Source organism: Sceloporus occidentalis, unplaced genomic scaffold (assembly GCF_023333645.1).
Source record: "Sceloporus occidentalis isolate IW3139 unplaced genomic scaffold, rSceOcc1.0.p SCAF_1, whole genome shotgun sequence".
NCBI lineage: Eukaryota > Metazoa > Chordata > Lepidosauria > Squamata > Phrynosomatidae > Sceloporus > Sceloporus occidentalis.
In genome coordinates this window covers 132,909,690-132,933,038 of record NW_028316981.1, presented here as the reverse complement: position 1 = coordinate 132,933,038, position 23,349 = coordinate 132,909,690, and the positions used below count along the sequence as shown (strand labels likewise).

Below are 23,349 nucleotides of genomic sequence, written 5' to 3'. Positions count from 1 at the left end.
CACAGTGTTTTTCCTAGAGTCTACAATCAGTAGTCATGCTGTATATTGAGATTCTTGGAAATATGATGATGATGGCAGGAGAGGTTGGTAGAGAACATGTTAATTCTAATGTAAGGTTGGGTAGCTGTAGTACATACAGGGGTCAGTTTTCACCTCCATACCAGGCCATGCCACACCAGGCCATAAAAGCAGCCAAGGCGCTTTACAGACTGCCCAAAAGGGCGGTCTGACGGCGCCAGTGTTTGCTGCGCGAAGGAGCCGCAGCGGAAAAATTGTGAGGCTCCTCCGCGCTGCAAAAAGCGGCTTCTTTTTGCGGCGCCGTTATGACACCACAAAGTGCCATTGGTGCACTTGCGGCATCATAATGGCGCCGAAACGTGCGGATGCTAAGCGTCCGCTATTTCAAAATGGCGGCACCCATGTAGAATGGTTAGGGGCATCCGGAAAGGATACCCCTTCCTAACTAGGGCTGCCATAATTGTCCACTTTTACCAGGGACAAAATGTAGGACAAATTCAAGACCAAACTGTAGGGCAACTGCAGGACAAAACTCAGCTCAAAATGTAGGACATTTAAGGTCCACCATTTTTCTTCAATGTCCTACATTTTGGGCTGAGTTTTGTCCTGCAGTTGTCCTACAGTTTGGTCTTGAATTTGTTCCACATTTTGTCCCTGGTAAAAGTGGACAATTATGGCAACCCTATTCCTAACCCTAGTACGTGCCGAGCACATACTTTTTGGCGGTGTGGAACCCGCCCAAGATTTGCAAACAGAAATCACTTCTAGTTATGATCTTCAACTTCCGCAACAGTTTTGTGGTAGTTTGGTGGGGGGGGGAGTCTTTGAAGGGGATTGTGAGTATTAATACATCATTCCAAGAGCCAGGACCACTAGTGGATGCTCAAATCTATAGATGGCAAGCCCACAGTTGTGGCAGGCTAACTGTATTTTAACAATATGTTCCCTAAATAATCAGGGACACATACTTAGTTGATCAGAAGCTTAGGACTGATTCATCTCTTCCCTTTTTTAACTAAATATGATAGAAAAATGACCCTTATGAATAATCTTTTCATAGCATTGTATTCCTAATGTTTGGTGGGATTCTTATCCTTTCCTCTCTTTTTTTCAGTATTTGACAAAACAGCTGGAAATGTTACGGCATATGAATGAACAGCATGCTAAAGTCTATGAGCAGTTGGATATGACAGCCCGGGACCTTGAACTGGCTAATCAGAAGCTCGTGTTAGAGAGTAAAGCATCTCAGCAGAAGATACAATGGTAATGCTTCACACAGCTCTGATTTCTAAAGTGAGATAACATGCTGTCACCTCAGAATGCAATTCTGTATAGATGACTGTGGAAAGGAAAACTGTGTGACTGTAGCCTGAAGTCATCAATTAGGGTGCAATCATAAATCTGCGTTTTTAAAAATTCCACCCCAAGCAAGAAGCTAAAGATTATTAGACTGTATCTTCACATTCTTGACAGGATAATAGCAGACCTGTATTTTGAACACAAGTCTGCCTTGGTTGTTTGGAAAGAAGGATGGCAGAGGTTGCATCTCTGGCAGATTCCCAAGAATGGAGGGCGGGTTGTCATTCAAAGCCGAGTCAGAGTTATTTGGCTTTAAAGAATAACTGAGACAGTGATTCTGTATCTATAATGTCCACTATGTATGACATGCAGAGTATGAGGGGAATGCAAGATCTGACCTCAAACAGGGAAATCATTTTTCTTCTTCTCTTGGAAGAATAATTTTAAATTTAAGTTTTGTCAGCTAGCTGCCCAACTAGGTTAAATGGGTACAGAAAAACAAATAAACATTTGAGTGAGAGATTGGTCCATCCTGCTCTTTGCACTAGAATCTTTAAGATTTCAGTGGTCCCCAGACTTTTTTGAGTTACCTTCCCTTTTCCTCTTGGGCAACAGCCCTAATGCCCCCCAACACCTATCCAGGATAGAAAAGACAGGGGGACTGCCACCTTACCACCGCTGACCCCGATTTGTGCATCTACCTCAGCCATGCCCAGCTTGCCTTGCCACCGCTTCCACCTCGCATATGTGAATGCGGCAGCAGCAGTGGTCCAGTCCTGTTCCTCCCTCTTGCTTGGGTTGGCTTTGCAGCAAAAGGAGGGCCGGTTAACCTGCCTCTCAGTTGCTGTTCCCAAAGGAAGCAGCAACCGAGCAAATCTGGCACAGGCAAGAAGCTTCTCAACCACTGCTCCCAAGGTGACCAGATGCAAAGAGAGAAGCTTCTTGTTGGTCATGAAGGACTCTTGGTCATTCTTTTTCAAGGCGGAGAGGGGCACAGACAGCGTCCTACTTTTCTTCCTGGCGAGGAAGGACTCTCAAACTTTCTTTGCTGGGGCAGAGAGGGCATAGCCAGCTTCCCACTTTTCTTCCCAATGAGGAAGGACTCTGAGACTTTCTTTGCTGGGGCAGAGAGGGGCACAACCAGCTTTCCACTTTTCTACCCAGTGAGTAAGGAAGGACTCTCAATCTTTCTTCGTTGGGGTGGAGAGGGCCCCCAGATACTCCTTCCCCTTCTTCCTCAGAGACATGCCATCCCCACCATCCCCATACACACAAATATTGTTTCTTCTGCTACAATATTTCTTCTCTCGACCTGTCCAATTAAATAAATCAGGAGCAGGAGCACAGCTCCCATCTTCCAGACAGGTCCTGGTAAAGTGTGAGCTTATGCCAGGATTATACTTTTTACTCCCGTTATTTTCCCCCCATCTGAAAATCTCCAAAGCTTAAGTAAGGTCCCAAGTTGGAAAGCTCCTTTTGCTGCCGCTTCTTTCCCACTGGCACATACTCTAACTCCTCACTCCACTCAGTCAGTCTGTCCCAAAATGGTGATGCCCTGCATTCAAGCCTAGCAAATGTTTCCCAACTATCAGCGCCACAACTAGCAAAAGACATAGCTAAAGGCATAAGCTTCCACAGGCAAGCAAAAAGCAGGAGACAGAACCACATGAAATGATCAGCAAGACTGAGCAGTGGTTTTAAGGGACCCTGAAAAGAAGAGGTTCATGCAACCCACATCCGCACCATGGTCTTAAAGGCTACTGGTTCCCCTTGTATTTCTTACGTGCCAGTATTTTGGCTGAAGACCCCCATGCCTTCTGCTTTTCCCTCACCACCCCCTGGATCTGTCCACCACCACCACCACCCCTGTGGGAAGTACTGCCCACTTTGGAATCACTGCATCTTCTTCTGTAGAGATATTTCAATATATGTTGCTTCATACTTCATCCTAGAGAAAAGCATGAACATGCTCCCACCAATAACATATTTCCAGGATTAAATTAACCAGGATGGTAAAAGCAAGATTTTCAGCAGGTCTGAATGATCACTCAGTGCTGATGTGCTTGCCTCTGCTTGAATGGGAGTTAAGAAAAGACTGCAGTTTATAGACCAAAAATGTGACGACATCTGAATACAATTCAGTTTAATGGTATATGCAGGTGTTCTCCAGTCCAGGAAGTTCCTGATAATTCCACCTTGGAAGAGGCAGGCCAAATTCCCAATACCGTTTGGAAAAGTTAAGTTTTTGAAGTACAGTTTTTGAAGTACACTCTCTTGGAGTGTAGTAGAGTCTCCTTCCCTGGAGGTCTTTAAACAGAGGCTGGATAGCCATCTGTCATGAATGCTTTGATTGAGAGTTCCTGCATGGCAGGGGGTTGGACTGGATAGCCCTTGTAGTCTCCTCCAACTCTACAATTATGTGATTCTATGAAATTTCCCAGTCAGCATAAGCTATGGTCATATTAGGCCAGGGATTCCAAAATTGTAGTGTTCCCCCTCCCTGCAAAAAACCAAAACAAAAAAACTATTCCAAGATGATGGATAATGCCATATTTTGTCTGCCGTAACAGTTAACCTGTTTGTTCTGGTATGCTGTCAAGTCATTTCTGACTTATGGTAACCTTAAGGCAAACCTATGGTGTGGGTTTCTTGGCAGAATTTGTCCAGAGTTGTCTTCTTCTGAGGCTGAGATAGTGTGACATGTCCAAGGTCACCCAGTAGACTTCCTTGGTCAAGCAGGGATTCGAAGCCTGGTCTCCCAGTGTCCTAGTCCAACACTAAACCACTATACCACACTGACTAAGGAATGTCGATCATTCTTTCGTTCTTATTTTCTTCCTTTCTTTCCCTCCCTCTCCTCTGGATGTACAGCCTGACAGAAACCATTGAGGGACTTCAGAATCAAGTAGATGAGCTACAGAAGCAGGTGGAAGAATTGCAGAGCCTTGATCAGCTGCGTGTCCGAAGAGAGAAGAGAGAGAGGCGCCGAACCATCCATACTTTCCCTTGTCTCAAGGAGTTGTGCTCAAGTCCCAGGTAGTCTACAACAGGGGGAGCAGGGAATGCAAAATTACTAGAATAATTCCTTTGTGTTAAATGCTCCAACTTTCTTATCTATTAATTTACAGAGGTATTAAATCTTAATGGTGTGCCAGTGATTTATTTTTTTCAAAATTTGACCCTTCTCCAATTGCCTTTTTCTTTTCCCATGGTACTTGTTAAAATGTGAGTTTAAAAGTGACTCCCAGTGTTGCAGTTACTCACAGAATTATTAAATTCAGTTTCCTTGCAGAAGAAACTTAATGCTTTGTTGTGTGAGGAGCTGAGACTATCTCCCTAAGAGCATCTACAATCATTCTGAAAGCTCTATATGAGCAATCAATAAACCAAGCAGTAAAGACAACCCATAAGATCTAGCAAACAAAATGTCTGCCCTTGAAATGAAAGGAAGATGTTACAGCCATAAGCTGACCCTAGGCAAAAATTTGTTCAGTGCTTACAGAATATGTCCCCTGTGCATCTTAGGGCTGTGTTTCTTGCCTTATAGAATTTGTATTTGGACTTGTTTAGGTCATATTGACTTACAGCAATTAAAAAGAATTTTCAGTATACCCTCCTACTCAACAATTCCAAGTTTAGAATGAATTGGAGCAAAGGGGAAGTGGAGAAGCTCATCCAACCCATGTAATGGACAGTAAAGAAGACAAGATAAAACAGGGTTTCTTTTCAAAATTATGAAATAAAAGAGGGAGATGCTTTATTCCAATGGGACCGTGCTTCTCCCTGTGCTTGTTTTGCAATCATGCTCCCACTCACTATGGAAAGCTTCAAAGACTTTTTACAGAACTATCTTTAGAGAGTTAGAGACAAAGTCTCAGAGATGAGCTGTTCCAACTCCCTAGTGGCAGATGAAGTTTTTGTTTCTCTTCATAGCCTCTGGTCAAATCCAGATCAGTTTAGCAGGATTATTTAATGATTCATGTAGCATCCTAGAAAATCAAAACAAGCACCCAAAATCATATTTGCTGCATTAAATCTGTATATTTTGCTCTCAATGTAACAGACAACAATGTCTGTAATATGCACAAAGGCTTTTTGGTTTGTGTTGTTCATCATCCTCCGCATTCTTCAAATCTTTCCTCAAAACAGGGTGGGAATGAGGGAGCTGGAGCAAGGGGGCTGAAGCTGCTGCTTCTTGCAGGGCAGGGGTAGAGCAAAGTGTAACCCATGGGCCTCATGAGATCCTCAGGCCAGTTTGAAGCTTCTGCCCCCTCTCAAACCTCCCATCCCACCCCTGGTGGGGGAAAATTGGAAGAAAAAATTCATTTCCTTGGAAGGTGCTAGGAATGGCAAGTTTGCTATAAAAAGGGCATCCACCTTCCTCCAGTAGCCCCAAACAAACAAATATTGGAAATACAATTCTTGGTATTTGAACTTGCTATGTTTTCACATTTGCAGAGCTGATGCATCCCATAGTGGGCCCTAGGGGATGGAAAATAATAATCCTAGTAACACTCCCTGCTCATAGAACAAATTGCTCACCCCATTCCAGAGTTATCAGCAGGGGTATAACCATCAGGGGTTGGAGGGAGGGAATGAGGGCATTCCCCCCCAATAAGAAACCTGCCCACCCCATGGATTTTCTCTTCAGCCCTCACATTTCTAGCATTATTAATGTTAAACTTCAGCTGAAGTTTAGAAATATGGTTTGAAGCATCCACAGGAAAACAGGAAGCAAAATTCTCAAGAAAATGTCAACACAGCAGACAGAACAGATCCAGGGTTCAATGGTTTTCAGTCTCGCCTTCTGCAACAACAGGACAGGGAGGCAGGTTTAAGAAGCAGTCTGGGAAAGTGAGTGGGGGACCATCGATGACAGCAACAGCCCAAGTCCCCTGACTGAAGATGTGTGCAATAAGATCTGCTCCCAAACTGTTATGTATCTGGTTCCTTTCATTAATACAGTCATGGCAAGAATGGGGTTAATGTGATAATCTCCCAGGTCTAAATTATTTGAAGAAATGTGTAGATTTGAAGAAATGCTTTTATAGCCTTTCATTCTTCCTTTTCAAACTAAGCCAGATGTCTGACATAGTGACATTTTCTTTTCCACCATGTTCGGTTTCTGTCAATCCTCCCACCACCACTACCTCCCCCCATTCCTACAATCAGCCTTAATTTGTGAGTGAGGAAGGGAAGTTGGGAAGACATTATAGCACAGATAAGAACGGTACCTCACGGTTGAACTGTAGAAATAAGACTTTCTTGGCCAAATGATGCATCCCTGCTGCTGACTTTTTCTCCTATGCCCAACAGCAGCTGAGACCTAAAACTCACTCAAAGGCACTTTTATATAGAAAACAATATCTACATCTCCATGGCTGCCAGACTGAAAACTAGGGATGGCTCTTTTACCTTTATTGGTTGTGTAGAAGAGAGCATTTCAGCAGATGCTGCTTGTCACACAACTACCGGTAGGTAACAAAAGTTCATTCTTCAGTGCAGCTATTAAAGGAATAAGAGCCTTCTCCAGTTTTCAGTCTAGCAACCCTAACTGTCCATATGAAAAAGTGACACACAGTTTCATCCTGTAAACTAGAGGTTTGTAATAAGCAAGATTCAGAGTGAAAATAGGGGATCACATATTGGAATGCCTCCCCACCCGACAAAAAAAAAACAAAAACCACTAACTGTTCAATTATTAGGGGTCTTAGTTTTTAATTTTTTGTGTTTCTTTTTATTTGATTATTTAATTGTGCTTGTTCTATTTAACTGTAAGATGTCTTGAGTCCCATTCACTGGAGAAAGGCAAGATATAAACTGAAACAAGAATTGGGTATAATTTTCCATGGGACTAGAAGTGTATGTAACATCTAGCAAACCCTTTTGTTTTGTTAAACAGAATTACCTCATCCACTGGATGTAGTGGCCTACATACCCACATAGGAATTAATAAGTATTAATTTGCTAACAGCTGGGTTCTTTTTGTTATTTGCTTGTCTTGTTTTCTGAACACCAGATATGAGGATGCATTCCAGATTCACAGCTCTTCAATGGAGTTTAATCAGATGCCCTTGGAACGTGAGAATGAGAGATTACAAGCAATGGTGAATTCTCTCAGGTCCCAGGTCAATCAGGAGAAACAGCGGAAGGAGCGGGTGGAGAGAGAGTACACATCCGTCATCCAGGAGTACTCAGACCTTGAGCAGCGAGTATGTGAGATGGAAAGCTGCAAACTGCGCATTAAAGAACTGGAATCAGAGTTATTAGAACTCCAGCAGATGAAACAAGTCAAGAAGTATCTCCTCAGCAGAGAGGACAACCTGTCAGAAGCACTTCTGGAACCATTAAACAATGCCCCAGAAGCTGACTACATTGACCTATCTGAGGAAGAAGGAGGTAAAAACCATAATGCATCCATGGCAGCTTCCCCAAACCATCCTGTACGGAAAAGCTGTAGTGACACTGCCCTAAATGCCATTGTGGCCAAGGATGCTGTAAGCCGCCATGAAGGCAACTACACACTCCATGCCAATAATGTACGGAAGAGGGGAATGTCAATTCTTAGGGAGGTGGATGAACAATACCATGCTCTTTTAGAGAAGTACGAGGAACTCCTCAGCAAGTGCCGACAGCACAAGGACAGTGTGCGCCATGCTGGTGTCCAAACCTCTCGTCCCATCTCTCGGGATAGCTCCTTTAGAGACTTCCGGGGAGAGGGCTATGAGCTAGATGAGCTGAAGACAATGGAGAAGAGCCTTAGCAAACACGTGGAGGCTGTGGACAAGAGATTAGAGCAGAGTCAGCCAGAGTACAAGGCCCTCTTTAAAGAGATCTTCTCCCGTATCCAAAAGACAAAAGCAGACATCAATGCCACCAAGGTGAAAAAGAAGACAAGCAAATGAATTCTATCACATTTGTTTTACTTCAGCATCAAGCCCTTCTCTTTAGCCCCAGGACACATTGCATGGCCTTCTTCCTCCAAGACCTGGAAGCTTCTTTTGTTGATGTCTTGCACGGAAAGGGGGCCTTTTGCAGTATTTGAGGAGAACCCAGGTCACAAGCCAAAAAAGCAAGGAGTCTTGCAGCACCTTAAAGAATAGCACATTTTATTGGTTCATACTAATGAAAACTTAGGAGATATTCACATGGGGAAAAGTAATGGTAGCATAGTGGGATGCTCCTGTCACTATTGCTCAATTGCGTGAGGATTTTCAGATGATGTTGTACGACGTCACAATAATCACGTCATTATCCCATGAATAAAGAGGAATTCTAGCACTGCTTTTCATTCATGGGATTATCATGAAATCACACAACGTCATCTGAATATCTTTCCACAGTTGTGCAGTAGTTACAGGAGTATCCCACTATGCTCTTGTCACTTTTCCCTATGTGAAAATCTCCTAAGTCTTCAAAGCTCTGTGATATAATAAAATGTATGTATCTTTAAGGTGCCATAAAGCTCAGTTGGCATTTTTTCTGCAACAGAATAACACGGCTGCCCTAGAAATTGTTAAAATCAGTGCTCCAAACTTCCTGGGTCCCTGAATGTGCTGCAAAAGCAAAATGTTGTTGTAGTTGGTATCCAAGATTTTACAAGGGATCTTTCCCCATCCTTACACAGCCACAAGTAACAAACAGGAGTAGTTAGACCAATAAACCACAGCCTCACCTTCTCCCAGAGCCACTGTTTGCTTTTCTGTGGGCAACATAGAATCAAGGTCAGATTTCTTACTATGCCCTGGAATGTCCTGGACATAACACGTAAAAAAGGAAAAATGTTTTGCTCACCAGAGGCAACTTTTGTTCATGCAGTTTTTCTATCCTCTTTTCCTATTTCTTTTCTTCCTGTGAAGAACCCATATGGTGCATCAGCAAGACTTTTAACTGAACTGCTCTCTTTCATGAAGAAGAGTATGTTCTTCCTGTTGAAGCCATCCTTTATTGGTCAGGTTTTTCAATATTTACAATGTAATTTCATTGCAACTGGAATAACTTGAAGAGAAATGTCAGACTGATTGGTGTCACATCTTCATCAAGCATACTCAGTTGTTCTGCTTGTAAGACACAGTGAGCTTAGCATTTACATTTCCTTCAGTATTTTAGTTCAGTAAGCAAGTTATTATCATTTTATTCGTATAACTTGGACTTCCCTAAAAGCCAAGCAAGAAGTGCTATTACTGGCTTGGAAAGACACCTTTATCTTTATTTGGGTGTTGGTTTTCCATGCCTTGCTGTTCACATGAGTATTCCTTAATTGTCTTTTGTGGCTGGCTCCTAAGACATGATTTGCATGAGCTTGCAAAAACTAATAGTGATAACTCAAGTAGGAATACATCAGCAAAACACAGCAAATCTGGTTCTTATCACTAATACTGTTTATCATACTGTTCCACATACTCACTTGTTAGACAACCCTCCCCATTATCAAACTGCCTTTCCTAAAAGCTCTCTGTACTCCACATATATATATATTTAAAATACAACTCACATGCATATAACACATACCTTTACACAAAAAGCCTCTTTCCAGTCTCAGGAATCATCAGTATCCATTTCAACGAAGTATAAGATGGGGCTCCTTAAGACACACATTATTAAGTGGAATTTAGTTATGGTCACTTGCATATATAAAGATAAGCAGTATTATATTTCACTAACCTTAGGAAACACATATCAGAATTCTCACTTGTGTGGGAAAACCGTAGCAATGGTTATTTACTTACCAAGCAGTATTATACTTGAAGAAATTTTGGATCTGTTTCTTGTTTTAGTTGTACCTGAATAAAACCCATACTGTGGGGTGGTGGGGGGGAGTTTTTGGAATTATGCTAGTGTAAATGAGACTTCAGTCTGCCATTTAGTTATTTTCAGCATATGGCCTTGACGTTCTCTCTTCTTTAGACATGGTTCTGTCTTTGACTACGATCCTCAGACTATATTCTTTGGAATAGCCTATGTCACCAAGCTGCTCCAGCTTGGGGATCAGGGTTTCTTACAGATGACTTTCACCATAGCAGTTACTGTATTATCATTTTTTTCGCTTGGTTGTGTTTTTACATGTCATTATTCTACACATGGGTTTGACCTGAAGCCAGTATTGTGAATTAAGTAAATACAGGGTAAGAAGGCAATCATGTGGGAGGTGAGTATTTAACACAAACAGAATGAGCATTACCACTCCTCCACCACCAGATTGTCATCTCGTTATGTGTTTGCTATGTTCTTGCCAAGGGAATTGTTCTGGGGTCCTTGTGTTCAGCCAAATGAAGTTGTTTTTGTAATAATGTGAAAGTACTTTTGAGTTAACCTGCCCTGGGGACTCTTTGTCTTGAATAGATTCTTCCTCTACTATTAATGCCAAAACTTCTTTTGTACCATTGATGTGGCCCAACTTTGAAGTATCGGGAGCCATACACATGATTGTGGCTACCATTTTGGTAACCATACAACAAACCTTCATGCCTTACAGTGAAATCAGTAATCTGTAAAATTAACAAAAGAAGTTGGTTTTCTTGGAGCATTTACCTCGCTCTGTATTGCTGTCCTCATAGCTGCTGGTGTATTCATTAATTTTCTTTGACTACCTTTTTACTAAGGGACTTTTGAACCAGTGTTTGCTCTAAAGCCATCTGTTTGTTGCATCAGTATTTGGGGTGGGGGTGGGCCATTGCCGTCATTCTTGGTTTCAAACAGTGTGCAAACCAGCATCACAGTTTAAGTGTAGGATACTTAAAATTAATATATTTAAAAATGCTTTATTCTCTTCTTAAATAAAGAAAAAAGAAACACCAGTATTCTGAACTCTGAAATTGCCTGTATATATTTCTTTGCATTCCAGAAACATGCTTGTTTGCTTTGAATTTGCAACATGATTTAGGTCAGGAAAATGCTTTAGGCATGATAGAAAATGGAGGAAATACAACATAATGGACATATTGCATTTATTATTTATTACATAACAAATATTTCCTGCATCTGTAAGAAAAGGATTCACCCTCTGTATTATTAAAAAGCAGCCCTTTACACACACAGATATTCTGACACACACAGATATTCTGAATGATCCAAAGGCTAGAAACATTTTTAAACATTTTTGCAAATGTCAGCTTTGATTTTTTTTAAACACGCTCCAGAGTAATTATGCAAGCAAGAACATATTAACACAGCTTACTAAAGGAACAGCTGTGCCACATTGTCATTTAGGACAGCAAAATGCTGAGAGCATCGTATCTTTGTCCAAAAATAATACTAGCTTTATTATGTACATAATCTATTGAATTTGCTTTTATACACACACATGTGTGTGTGCCCACACACATCTTCCTCCTTCTATACTGTATCATCTTATTAAGGCTTCCTGGCATATTACCGATGAGCTTAATCCTCAAGATTAAAATTAAAATTTGACATCAGTTGAAATGGGAGAGAGAGTGAACAAATTCCATATGTTCTCGATCAGAATTCATTTGGGTATACCAAATTATTAAATGACATTTTGATGGAAAGGGGAACTAGGAGTGAGTAATATATTCACTTTGTGGAAATACTGTACCTGTCACTACTAAACTACAACTTGCCACTTTTTTCATTGTTGCCGAAAATTTCACTTGCCACAACCCTTATGCATGAACAACTTACAGTCATCTGAGGTCACCTCCTCCAAAATACAATTGTATGATCAGACATTTCATTTACATGCTCAAACTGTTCTACCTGCCTTCCATACTATCAGTCAAATCTATCTCTTTTTCTAATAACCATAGGCTCTACTTGCATCCTGTGACAGCCTTTGTTTTGTGAAAGAAGAAAAGAGTATGTAACAGCAGCTGCTGATAAATCAGCCCATTTGCCTAACCTAGAGTGCATGTGTCTGTGTGCATGTATATAAAATGAGCCTAAGAAGCCTGATAATTTCTCATGCTATGACATCCATGCCCTGTCGAACTGTTAAGGACAAATAAGGTAAATAGAGCTTCTCAAGTGTAAGCATCACCTATGAAATTAAATCGCACTTTGGAAGCATTCAAAGAGACATATCCAAAATAGTGAAAAAGCACACTTAATGCAGTTCTCTACATGGAAGTAAATACAAGGAGCAAATATGAGATTGGCTTGCTGCCACTAGCTATCCTAATGAAAATGATAATCTAGCGGAATCAGATCTCAAGCCTGAGCTACATCTCTGCTCTACCAGAGCATCCTTTGAATACCAAAAGATTCAGTAAATGATGGCAAAGCTGTAAGATCTTTTTCTTGTTGTCTATAAATTTTGGTGAAAGAAAAATTATGATATTGAAGTTAAAAGAACTATTTAATTAGCAAATCTGGTTTGATCTGAACTTTACTGAAAAACATGGCATTTATATGTAAATCAATATACACAAACATATACCAGTATTACGGTTTGATTTGGGCTTTTATTTCTAAGAACATTATGGAATTTATATGGAAATTAAACTGATACCAATCTTGCACTGCTACAACACAATCACCACACAAGTGTTCATAGATAGCCATGACAGTATCTTGAAAAATTTGAATTGTCTTCACCTTCCCTAAGCTGCTGGGGTTGGTGTATTCCCAAAAATAAGATACCTTTATGTTCATGGGGTCTAGGAGATACTGGATGGGAAGTCCAATAAAATAATGCATACACATTTAGCAATGCAGTTGCTACTGTCTTAAATCATCCTCCCTAGTGATGTCCTTGGCCATACTTACAAAGAGATATTATAGCAAGAGTAAACTTCAAATTTGATACTTTCCACACTCCCAAGGAATTAAGGGGACCTTCAGTAGTTCAGCTTTCTTCTGATGAAGTTTTTCCCCTTATTTGGAAATTAGAATTGTTTTAAAAGAAAACTTTTATTAATGCTTATGCCAAACTAGAGATGTTCTGCTTTATAAATGTTTTAAAGATAACAGTACGTCTTCACATAAATCTTTTGAATACAGATATAACAGCTTGGTGTTGAACAAGAACATTTTCTCTTTTCATAGCATTCTCTCTGTGTTAACAGGGCTTATTCCTTTGTAAGAGTTTTTAGGATTGAAACCTTAATCTCTTTGGCAGCTGAAACTGACCAGAATTCCGCTTCCATCTGTTAACATACTTCACAAACCCAATCTGATGCCTGCATGCTTGCTGAAAAATTAATCTAATAGACCTTGGAGGAGCTTCATAATTGGGATATTTTTTAAAAAACATGCACAATAGGGTTTACTTTCTGGCAAAGATACTTAAGAGACCAGCTGGGTAAATGTTTCTTCAAAAATTGCACAAGAACACTTGAAATCAGAGCTAAAATACACAGAAGCAAACGGATACTTGTTTAGTTGGCTTTAACCATTCATTAGTGATTATTTGGAGCTGACAAATATTTTTAATTGTCCCAGCGTGACTATGTAAACTGCTGGGTGACCTTGGGTCAGTCACACTCTCTCAGCCTCAGAGGATGGCAATGGCAAAACCTCTGAACAAGTCTTGCCAAGAATACCGTGTGATAGGTTTACCTTAGGGTTGCCATAAATTGGAAACTGCTTGAAGGCACATAACGCCAGCAATGGTGTCACTTATCTCAGCCACCCGTGTGGATGATTTGGGAGTTTTCTGGATTTTGGAATTCCAGATAACCTCTACATCACATATGGCTATGGATGGGCCAACCTCCTCCCCGTGTTTTGGAGTCAATGCTGTACAATATATGCAAAGGGGGCTTGTAGCACTCTAGAGGCCAAATGTTGGTAGCATTGCAGACTTTAGTCTGCATCCTTAGATGCACAGGGGAAGTAGACTGAAGCCTAGGAAAGCTTATGCTACCAACTTCATTCTTTCACTTAGTCCCAATGGTGCTATAAGATCACTTTGCATACTAATTTTCCAGACTAAAGGTGTTTGTCACACTATACTCTTATAGTGCTACTATTCCACTTTAACTGCTCTAGCTGCCTCCTGTTGCATTCTGGGATTTGCAGTTTTAAGGAGGGGTATTTAGAATTCTCAGGCAGAGAAGTTCTCTGCCTGAGAATTCTGAATACTCCTCCTTAAAACTGCCAATCCCAGCATGCAACAGGAGGCAGCTAGAGGAGTCAAAGTGGAATAGTAGCACTATAAGAGTATAGTGTGAAACAGCTAGGTCTGTGAATTCTACCACTAGGGAAAGCAATATAATACCCTATTTCCTCTAAGGTTGCATCCGCACTGCAGAAATAATCCAGGTTGACACCTCTTTACCTGCAATGACCAAATGCTATGGAATTCTGAGAATTGTAGTTTCTTGGGGCACCAGAAATACCATTTTACCTGCCATAGCTGAATGCTATGGAACTCTGGGAAGTGTAGTTTGTTAGGGCACCAGAGACACCGCTTTTTCCACTCACGGTGCAGTGGTCTGAGTGTCGTGGACTATATATTATGTTTCTGGAGACCAGGGTTCGAATCCCAGGGGCTCATTGTGACTTTGGGCGAGTCACAATCTCTCTCAGCCTCAGAGGGAGGTGATGGCAAACGCCCTCAGAGCAAACCTTGCCTAGGAAACCCTGCGAACAGGTTTCACTTTAGGATTGCCGTCAAGCTGGAAATTACTTTAAAGCACCTGGTGCCTCAACAAACTACCATTCCCAGAATTCCACAGCATTCAGCCATGGCAGGGCTGCATCCACACTGGAGAAATAACCCGGTTTGGCACCGCTTTAACTTGTTGTCTGGCTCTTTGCTATGGAATTCTGGGAGTTGGAGTTTGTTGTGGGGCCCAGAGCGGAGCTGTGCTCCGCTCTGGGCCCACAACAAACTCCAACTCCCAGAATTCCATAGCCCTGAGCCAGAAAAGAGTTAAAGCGGTGCCAAACCGGGTTATTTCTCCAGTGTGGAAGCAGCCCAGGTTAAAGTGCTGCCAGACTGGATTATGTCTGCAGTATGTATGCAGCCCAGAAGAGAGAGGGGGACCTATTTTGCCCCGGAACCTCAAAGGCCGGTGCCGTTTTCCAGCCGGACTCCTGACAAAGGGACCAGAGCACTCAAGATGGCGGCGTCCGCTCTGCGCTGCTTCTGCCGAACGCCGGTGCAACGGTTCCTCTCTCCCGAAGCGCGGAGGGGTTTCCAGGGCCGGGGCCTCTTTTCTGGCCGCTCCGCCTCTGGCTCCGAGTTCCGGAGCGAATACAGCTTAGACAAACTTTATCCTCCGCAACGAAAAGGAAGCGAGGGCACCAAGGTTGGGACGCCAAGATGGAGGGGAGAAGGGGGGAAGAAATAGGAGGGCGCACATAGACCTTACAAAGCCCAGGGTGACCAGAGGAGAGGACGAAATGTAGGATAGTCAAGAAGAATGGTGGGCATAACCAACTAAAAGACAACTGCACTAATGGACAGGATGTAGGGCATTCAAGAATAATGGAGGACATGGCCAATTAAAAGCCAGCTCCATCCATATTAACATATATTAATTTCCTATGGTTTACTTACAGCTACATTATGTATACTGTATTTTATTATGTGGTGGTTATCTGCCTTCAAGTCATTTCTGACTTATGGCGACCCTGAGGAGAACCTATCTTGGGCCTTTTCCTGCCAAGTTTCTTCTATTCCCATGCCCTGAGGCTGAGAGAATGTGACTTGCCCAAGACCATCCAGTGGGTTTCCATGGTTGAGTCTGGTCTCCAAAGCCCTAGTCCAGCATTCAAACCACTACACCACACTGGGTTTCCCTTTTTTTAATGTACTCAACTGTATTTTTCAGATGAACATACCTTCTTTAAAATACCTTGATGGCTTGCAATATAGGCTTAAGATTGTGCTTTACCAGCAACAGACCCTTGACTGAATCTACATTGAAATTATTCCTTTCATTTGTCCATTGTGCTGAAATTAAAAGCAAAAAACACCTTTCAGTTTTGGCATTGTGTCCTCAAGCAGCCCATTGCCTGACAGGTATATATTTAAATAGGGAGTGGGAGGAATAAGAGCATGTTGTTCTCTACATAATTTAGACCCAAGAGTTGGTAGTATGTTTAAAAGTGGAAGTGCTGGTGTCAAATTGTAGCTACAGGGAGATCATTATTATTTCCTTTGACAGATAATTTTCACTTCTGCCCCAGGAATGTTAAAATGTCATCTCAGTGGGAACTGGAAATTGTTATACGAATTACAGACGATATGATGTATGTCTTTGAATTTTTATATCTCTGTGGGTAGTAGGAGCCAGAAGAGTTATGAGGAATGAAAGAATGCCACTGTTAATACAACAATGCTAGAGTTTTACTTTTTCAGTATAACACCCAGAATTCTCCAATCTGTCAAGGCTGGTAAGATTCTGGGAATTAAAAGCAAAAAGTAACTTTACCAAGCTGTAACTGTCTAGGACAGAGAAGTGAGGCTTAAGAGCAGGGTATACACTATAAGCATGAAATAAGTGTTGAGGAAAGTTTACATTACAATTTTGCCTGCTGAAATAATGGATTGCCTCCTTGAAGGTTTTAACATAATGAACGGCCCTCATGGATACTAAAATCTGTGGATGTTCAAGTCCCATTAAATACAATGGCATACTAAAATGGTGTACCTTAGATAAAATGGCAAAATCAAGGTTTGTTTTTAGGAAATTAATACATTTTAAAAAAATATTTACAAGCCACGGATGCTTGAATCCGTGGATAAAGAATCCATGGATATGGAGGGTTGACTGTAATTCTGTGAATGCTTAACAGTCTCAGCAATTTGTTGTTTCTTGTTACTTGAAGGTTTTCTAGAATCTGATGATATACAGGCAGAAGTCAGCTAGAAAGTAATCTCATTATTCACTGCACTGAAAAATTGGCCATATATATGGTCTCTGAGAAGTCAAAGATGCGGGACATGAATAAACTGAGTACCTATGAATCTAGTTGCTGTATAGAGTAAAATGTGAAAGCAACAGACTCTGGTAGTGATCTTGTTATTTAAAAAATCTAGTGCTATGGCTGTTTCTTAATTGTGTGCTCAGAGGCTAATTTAATACAAAGGTTTTGCAATTGTAGTAAGCTTCATTGCTCAGTTCTGTACATCTCTTTGTTACAGGATGGAGCAAAGCAGACTGTTCCTGATATTCCTGTGGGTGAGTATAAAACATATATCCAGTGTAATTTGTTTAGGCATTTCATTCATTTTGTTTGCCTGTATATGTGAATTCCTATGCAGGCTATCTTGGAATTAAGTAGTACTAAACTTAATTGAATTTATTGTGATTAAATACACACTGTGAATCACTTAAATAGTATTTTAACAGAAGGTTGAATAACTGGAAAAGAAGCTGCACATAAGATTAGCAAACAGTTAGCAAAATGCTGTGGTGTAATCCACATGCTAGCAACAGAAATATATTTGCAAAAGGGTAGGATATTAAAGTAATAGGAACAATGACCTTCCCTGCACAGTTTATCCTGTCTCCCTGGAAACTAGCCACAGCCAGTCTATATCTTCTTCTGTCTATATAGTCTTCTTTCTGGCTTCTCTCACCTAATTGAACACAGTGCCTAAAAAGGGTGCAAAAATTGTTTTTCTATAAAACATACAAACAACTTGCATTTCTGGACATTAGATCTGCTCCCTGATCTAACACAATCAACCATTTCCCAAAACTTTGTACAGACAGCATTAAACGCTAATCCCATCTAAGTGTATGGAAATACAATAATACAGAGATCTGCCAAAGTTCTCTCCTCAAGCTTCTATTATTATTTTTTTTTACTTTAAGATCGGCTTGCACCATCCTTAAACAACCCTCTCCAGGATTGCCAACCTTCAGATCAATCCACTGAACTGTTCTCAGAGTATAAGCCATAAAACTGTTACTTGATTTTTTCTCAAAAGAGCAGAACACAATACATCCAGTTTACTCTTAATGCAGGGGTGCAAGCATAGCCCTATAATCAGAACAATCCTAGAAATGGGAACTATCATCATACTTCAAGTTATCTGTTCCAAGCCATAAGCTCAATTAAATTTATGTGGATCCTTTTTTCTTCTATATATACATCAAAACATTAAGTGTATATTTTTCAGTAATTCTGTTTGCTCTTGTTGTTGTTATTTGTTTTCCAGATCGTGTGTCCATATCCTATTGCCGGAGTGGTGGTCCAGGAGGTCAGAATGTTAATAAAGGTATGAATTTTATCAAAGCAGATAGGGAAAAGAGTAAATACATTTCAGTCCTATGCATCTTCATATGGATTTAGATTATGGTGCCTTGTAACAAGGCCAGCTAACTGTTTGTGGCAACAACATTGGTGAATTGGAGGTCCAGAGCTATGGCTTGGATGAGGAGTAGTAATGTCTTTCTTTGTTTTATATTCAGTGAATACTAAGGCAGAAGTCCGATTCCATTTGGCATCAGCAGACTGGATTGCAGAAGATGTACGGGAGAAAATGGCAGTGATGGTAATTTTCCATACTTGCCTTTTTGTTTCTAAGTACTTCAAAAGTAGGGAAACATACAAGGAAGCGTTCTCCACATGGACTATGGAACAGAATATAAATGGATACATAAGAGTAGAATATCAAAATGATAGTCTGTCAACAGAAGGCCTATAGGATATTTTATGTTTTGTTCGTAGGCTTTTCTGCTCCCAGACTGAGTATGCACTGACTATGATAGCTAGCCTGCCAACATGACAGTGACATTTCTCTAGTTGTGGCTTTGTGTGAGCGTATATGAGGTTTTGTCTGTTAACTTCATCTAGTTCTTTGTAAACTGTCTGAATCAAATGCCTCAATAAAGAAAGACAGTGAAATACTAAGCTTTTAACTAAGAATAATTTATTTATTTCTGTAGCATTTCAGTATGTAAAGTGGACTGTAATCTTTATCTCATGTTTCATTGTGCATTGCGATTATTCTATGGATAGAAAACCTTTGGCCTTTCAATTGTTGCTAGGCTGCAACTCCCACTAGTTCCTTCCCAATGTACGTAGCTAAAGGTCAGGATGATGGAGGTTATAGCCCAAGATTTCCTTCATCTCTACAAATGAATGAAGCTTTGTATGTTTTCTTAATTTGCATATGTCTTCATTGTAAAAAAAATTATCCTACCCCATTATGAAATTTGAATTCTTCTACTACCCTCACCACCATAAACACAAACAGATTATTTGGTAAGGTAGTAGAGGCCCTAGTACTGTAGAGATGTTGAGAGCATAGACACAAAACAACTAGTGCCTTTATTATCTCTTGATTCAGAATCTCAGAACTGTTGTCTGCTGAATCCTAATACCAGGGGAAGGCAACCTTTTTGAGTCGGGGGCCAGGTTGCTGTCCCTCAGACAACTGGGGGGGGGGGGCGAAGCCGGGGGGTGGAGCTTCCACCCTCTAGGGGTGGAGCCATATGCCAGGGGTGGAGCTTCCACCTTCCAGGGGTGGAGCCACATGCCAGGGTGGAGCTTCCACCCTCCAGGGGCGGAACCACACACTGGGGGTGGAGCTTCCACCAAAGCATCATCATCATCATCATCATCACCACCACCACCACTAACATTGTTACAGCAGACCTTTGTTACAGCACTTTGGAAAGTCACACTGTCTCACCTTCATAAATAATAAAAATAATGAAATGAAATAAAAAGCAATAATAAAAATAATGAAATTAAAAAAAACAAAAATAAGTGTTATATATTTTTAAAAATTAATGGAAAAAACCCAAGGCAGACCTGAAATGACTCACCTTTCCACCTCCTCCCCCTCTTTCTCATCCTCCTCCTCCTTCTCATTGAGAGGGCATTTTGCAGAAAGAACACCCAGGGCAAGTAGTAATAATAATAATAATAATAATAATAATAATAATAATAAAGTTACAAGCAAGGAAATTACTAAAATGCAATTGAAAATAAACTGCAGCAAGCATGCACACTGTGTCAACCCAGAAAAGCCACAAGTTGGTGAGAGGGCATTTTCCTTTTTTTCCTTTTTTCAACTTTTTTCTTCTTCAACTGTTTTTACTTCAGCTCACCCCCTCCCCCAATGAACCTTACCAACCTCTAGCTGTGGCTGTGGCTGCAGCTGCCGCTCTGGCTCCCTTTCTCCCTGGCTCTGCACTCCTTCTGCCTCTCCTCCTTTCCCTGCTCTTAGGGAGGAGGAGGAGGAGGGCGGAGGGCAAGGTGGAGCCTGATGCAGACCCGCTGCAGCCCCTGGAGCCCTGTTGGAGTGCTCCAGGGGCTGCACCAGGCCTCCTAGATGGGCGCCGCCATTTTGAAAAACAAAATGGCGGCCGGAGCGACGTGAAAACGGGGGAAATCGGCGGCAGGACTGCGCAGGGGCCAGCAGGAAGGCCTTGGCGGGCCAGATCCGGGCCGCAGGTTGCCGACCCCTGCCTAATACAGTCGGCCCTTCTTATACACAGATTTTTTAATACACAAATTCAAGTATCCATGGTTTGAAAATGTTCCAAAAAAGTATAAATTTCAAATATCAAACCTTGATTTTCCATTGTTATAAGGGACACCATTTTGCTATGTCATTATATTTAATGGGACTTGAGCATACAAGGATTTTGTTATACACAGGGGATCTTGGAACCAAACCCCAACGTATAACAAGGGTCCACTGTACTGATATTCTTCTAATCTTGATACTCTGTCAGAAACTTGTGACATTCTGCAAAAGTTCCTGGTTGCAGGACTATGATACCTGTTCTCTCTTTCCTAAGCCTCGTGAATGAGGTACCCTTTTATTACAGAGTAGTCTGAGTTGAATGCAGTAACAATACACAGACTTCATTTAAGCATCTGATATTGCCAAAGAGAGAGCTTAACCTTGCTTAGATATTAAAGGCAAGCACAGATGTAACAGAATCTCCATAGTAATTATGTTTTCTTTCTCAGCAAAAGAATAAGATCAATAAATTGGGGGAGCTCATAGTCACTTCTGAAATGAGTCGCTATCAGATGAGGAATTTGGCAGACTGCTTGCAAAAAATCAGAGATATGATTGTACAAGCCACAGCAACACCTGAAGTTCCATCCAGAGAGACTTCAGAGATGCTCATAGCAAGGTATGAGTAAGACACTCAGATAACATTTCAGCATCTGTTTGCAGCAGTAACAGACAATTTATGCATACTTCAGTATTACCTGTGATGGTTACTTAGAATATGATGGAATCACTTGTAATTATTAGCTTGTAACATGTAATTCTTAGCTGAGGCCACCAGCTTCTTGTCTTTTTCTGTCCAGCGTGCATCACACAATCATATTAAATATAAACAACTGACCTGAATTTAGGACATCCTAACAACATAGCTCCAAAGATATGCCTGGTTTTGTTTTTCTTTTTTCCTTCCATTTACTTTAATTCCAGTTAGGAAAGCATAGACAGTTTTTATTTGTTGATTTAGGGCAGTACCCTGAGGATCAACATGAAAACTCCAAACTGACCAGCTAAAACCAGGGATTATTCTAGATGGCTGCTACCAGAAATGTTATTGAAACACCAAACTGATTAGTGGACTAACTAAAACCAGTGATTCTTCCAGATAACTATCACCAGAAATATTATATTCAAAGCTGTCTGTGGCTGCATCCACACTGCAAAAATCATCCAGTTTGATACCACTTCAACTGCCATGGCTCAATGCTGTGGGATTCTGAGAATTATAGTTTGTTGTGGCACTGGAACTCTTTAACAGGAAAGGCTAAGTATCTCAAAAAACTACAGTTCCCAGAATTCTATACCATTGAGCCATGGCAGTTAAAATGGTGTCAAACTGGATTATTTCCTCAGGCAGATGCAGCCCGTGTGTCACACTCCTTTTTAATCTCAGTTCTGTGCTTGATCACAGCTCTCTTCAAATTACCTTTGCTTTTTACCTCTGTTAAATAATGGAAAAATCTGTCATTTCTGTATAGCTTGTTAACAAAGTTTTCAGCTCAAATGTTTTTTCTGGAGAATTAGGTGGGTGCCCTTAATAGAGTTTTCATATTTAAAATGTAAAGGTTTTTTTTCAGTGTAACTAGTGTCATCTTGGGAGATGGGGCTAATCAACATTCCAATAGGCTTGTGGAGGAAATTTAATACATGCAATCCTGAAGGGGGGGAAATCTCTTCTGAAGATGCTGTTTGCATTGGGAAAAAACTCCCCTATTGTTTTACGAAAAACCCACATCAAATACAAGTTCACCTTTCTGCTGTGACATTTTTGTTTATTTTGGTAAAAGCCAGTATGTAAGAACCATGCAGATCTAAAATTGAGGGCACCCTTGTATGTCCTAGTAGACATCTGGTATTCAGATATGCCTTCCTGCACTAGAGATGTGATATTTTTATTATTTAAGAAAAGTTATTGCTTTTTAAGGACATAGCACTTGCATAAAACATAGTGGAGACTGATTCTTTGGGAATCTTTGGGGCTTTTTGGAACAGGATAATTTGGCAACCTAGCATTTTGCTGTGTTGTTAAAATTTAATTTTCTCTTAGGTATAAATGTTTCACAACAACACAGGTAGATACTGGAATGTGCCATTTTCTATTTCTGTTTGGTTTTAGGGTGGAGAAAATGAACCGTGAACGTCTTCGACAGAAAAAAAATCATTCTTCTCTAAAGCAAAGCAGACGTGTGGACTTTGACTGAACGTATGGGGAAGAGCATGCTGGGATGCATTCCTGGGACTCTTTTCTTTCTTTGGATTGCAAAAAGAAAACAATTTTTTATGCGTTCTCAATGTAATTAAAGTAAAACTGGCCCCAGAGCATCTGTTTGTTTTTATTTAATAAAACGGGCATTAGGATTTTAATAAAACATAAGACCACTGGTAAAATAATGAAGATACTATCCTACCTGCTGCTGACTTTAATCAACCCAACAGATATTGATTACAATGATTAGTTTTCATATCATCCTTGCTCACTAGTATTGGTTTGTTCATTTTTAAACTGTCATTTTCCATTGTACACAATTGTACACCCTTCCTGTTCTTTTTTCACCCACATTCAGCTTGTCTGTGTGTACAGAATGGAATTTGGTACAAAGTTGAGGATATGAAGAGCTGATGCTGCAATTAGGAAA

At 40.8% G+C, this 23,349-nt stretch overlaps 2 protein-coding genes across 2 annotated transcripts in view; both read left to right on the top strand.

Moving 5' to 3' along the window:
* CDR2L (cerebellar degeneration related protein 2 like) overlaps nucleotides 1-8,689 on the top strand; it is a 37,960-nt gene extending 29,271 nt beyond the window's left edge. Inside the window, exons 3-5 of the mRNA XM_089536745.1 lie at nucleotides 1,133-1,281; nucleotides 4,189-4,353; nucleotides 7,337-8,689. Of these exons, the coding sequence (XP_089392871.1) occupies nucleotides 1,133-1,281; nucleotides 4,189-4,353; nucleotides 7,337-8,222 (1,200 nt within the window). The 3' untranslated portion in view covers nucleotides 8,223-8,689. The remainder of the gene's footprint in view (nucleotides 1-1,132; nucleotides 1,282-4,188; nucleotides 4,354-7,336) is intronic.
* Nucleotides 8,690-15,331: 6,642 nt separating this feature from the next.
* Nucleotides 15,332-23,032, top strand: LOC149322201 (large ribosomal subunit protein mL62-like). Its single transcript, XM_089507836.1, has 6 exons — nucleotides 15,332-15,533; nucleotides 17,375-17,411; nucleotides 18,398-18,457; nucleotides 18,651-18,733; nucleotides 21,169-21,338; nucleotides 22,830-23,032. The coding sequence occupies exons 1-6, from the start codon at nucleotides 15,345-15,347 to the stop codon at nucleotides 22,912-22,914; spliced, it is 624 nt and encodes a 207-aa protein (XP_089363962.1). The 5' UTR covers nucleotides 15,332-15,344; the 3' UTR covers nucleotides 22,915-23,032.
* Nucleotides 23,033-23,349: the final 317 nt, after the last annotated feature.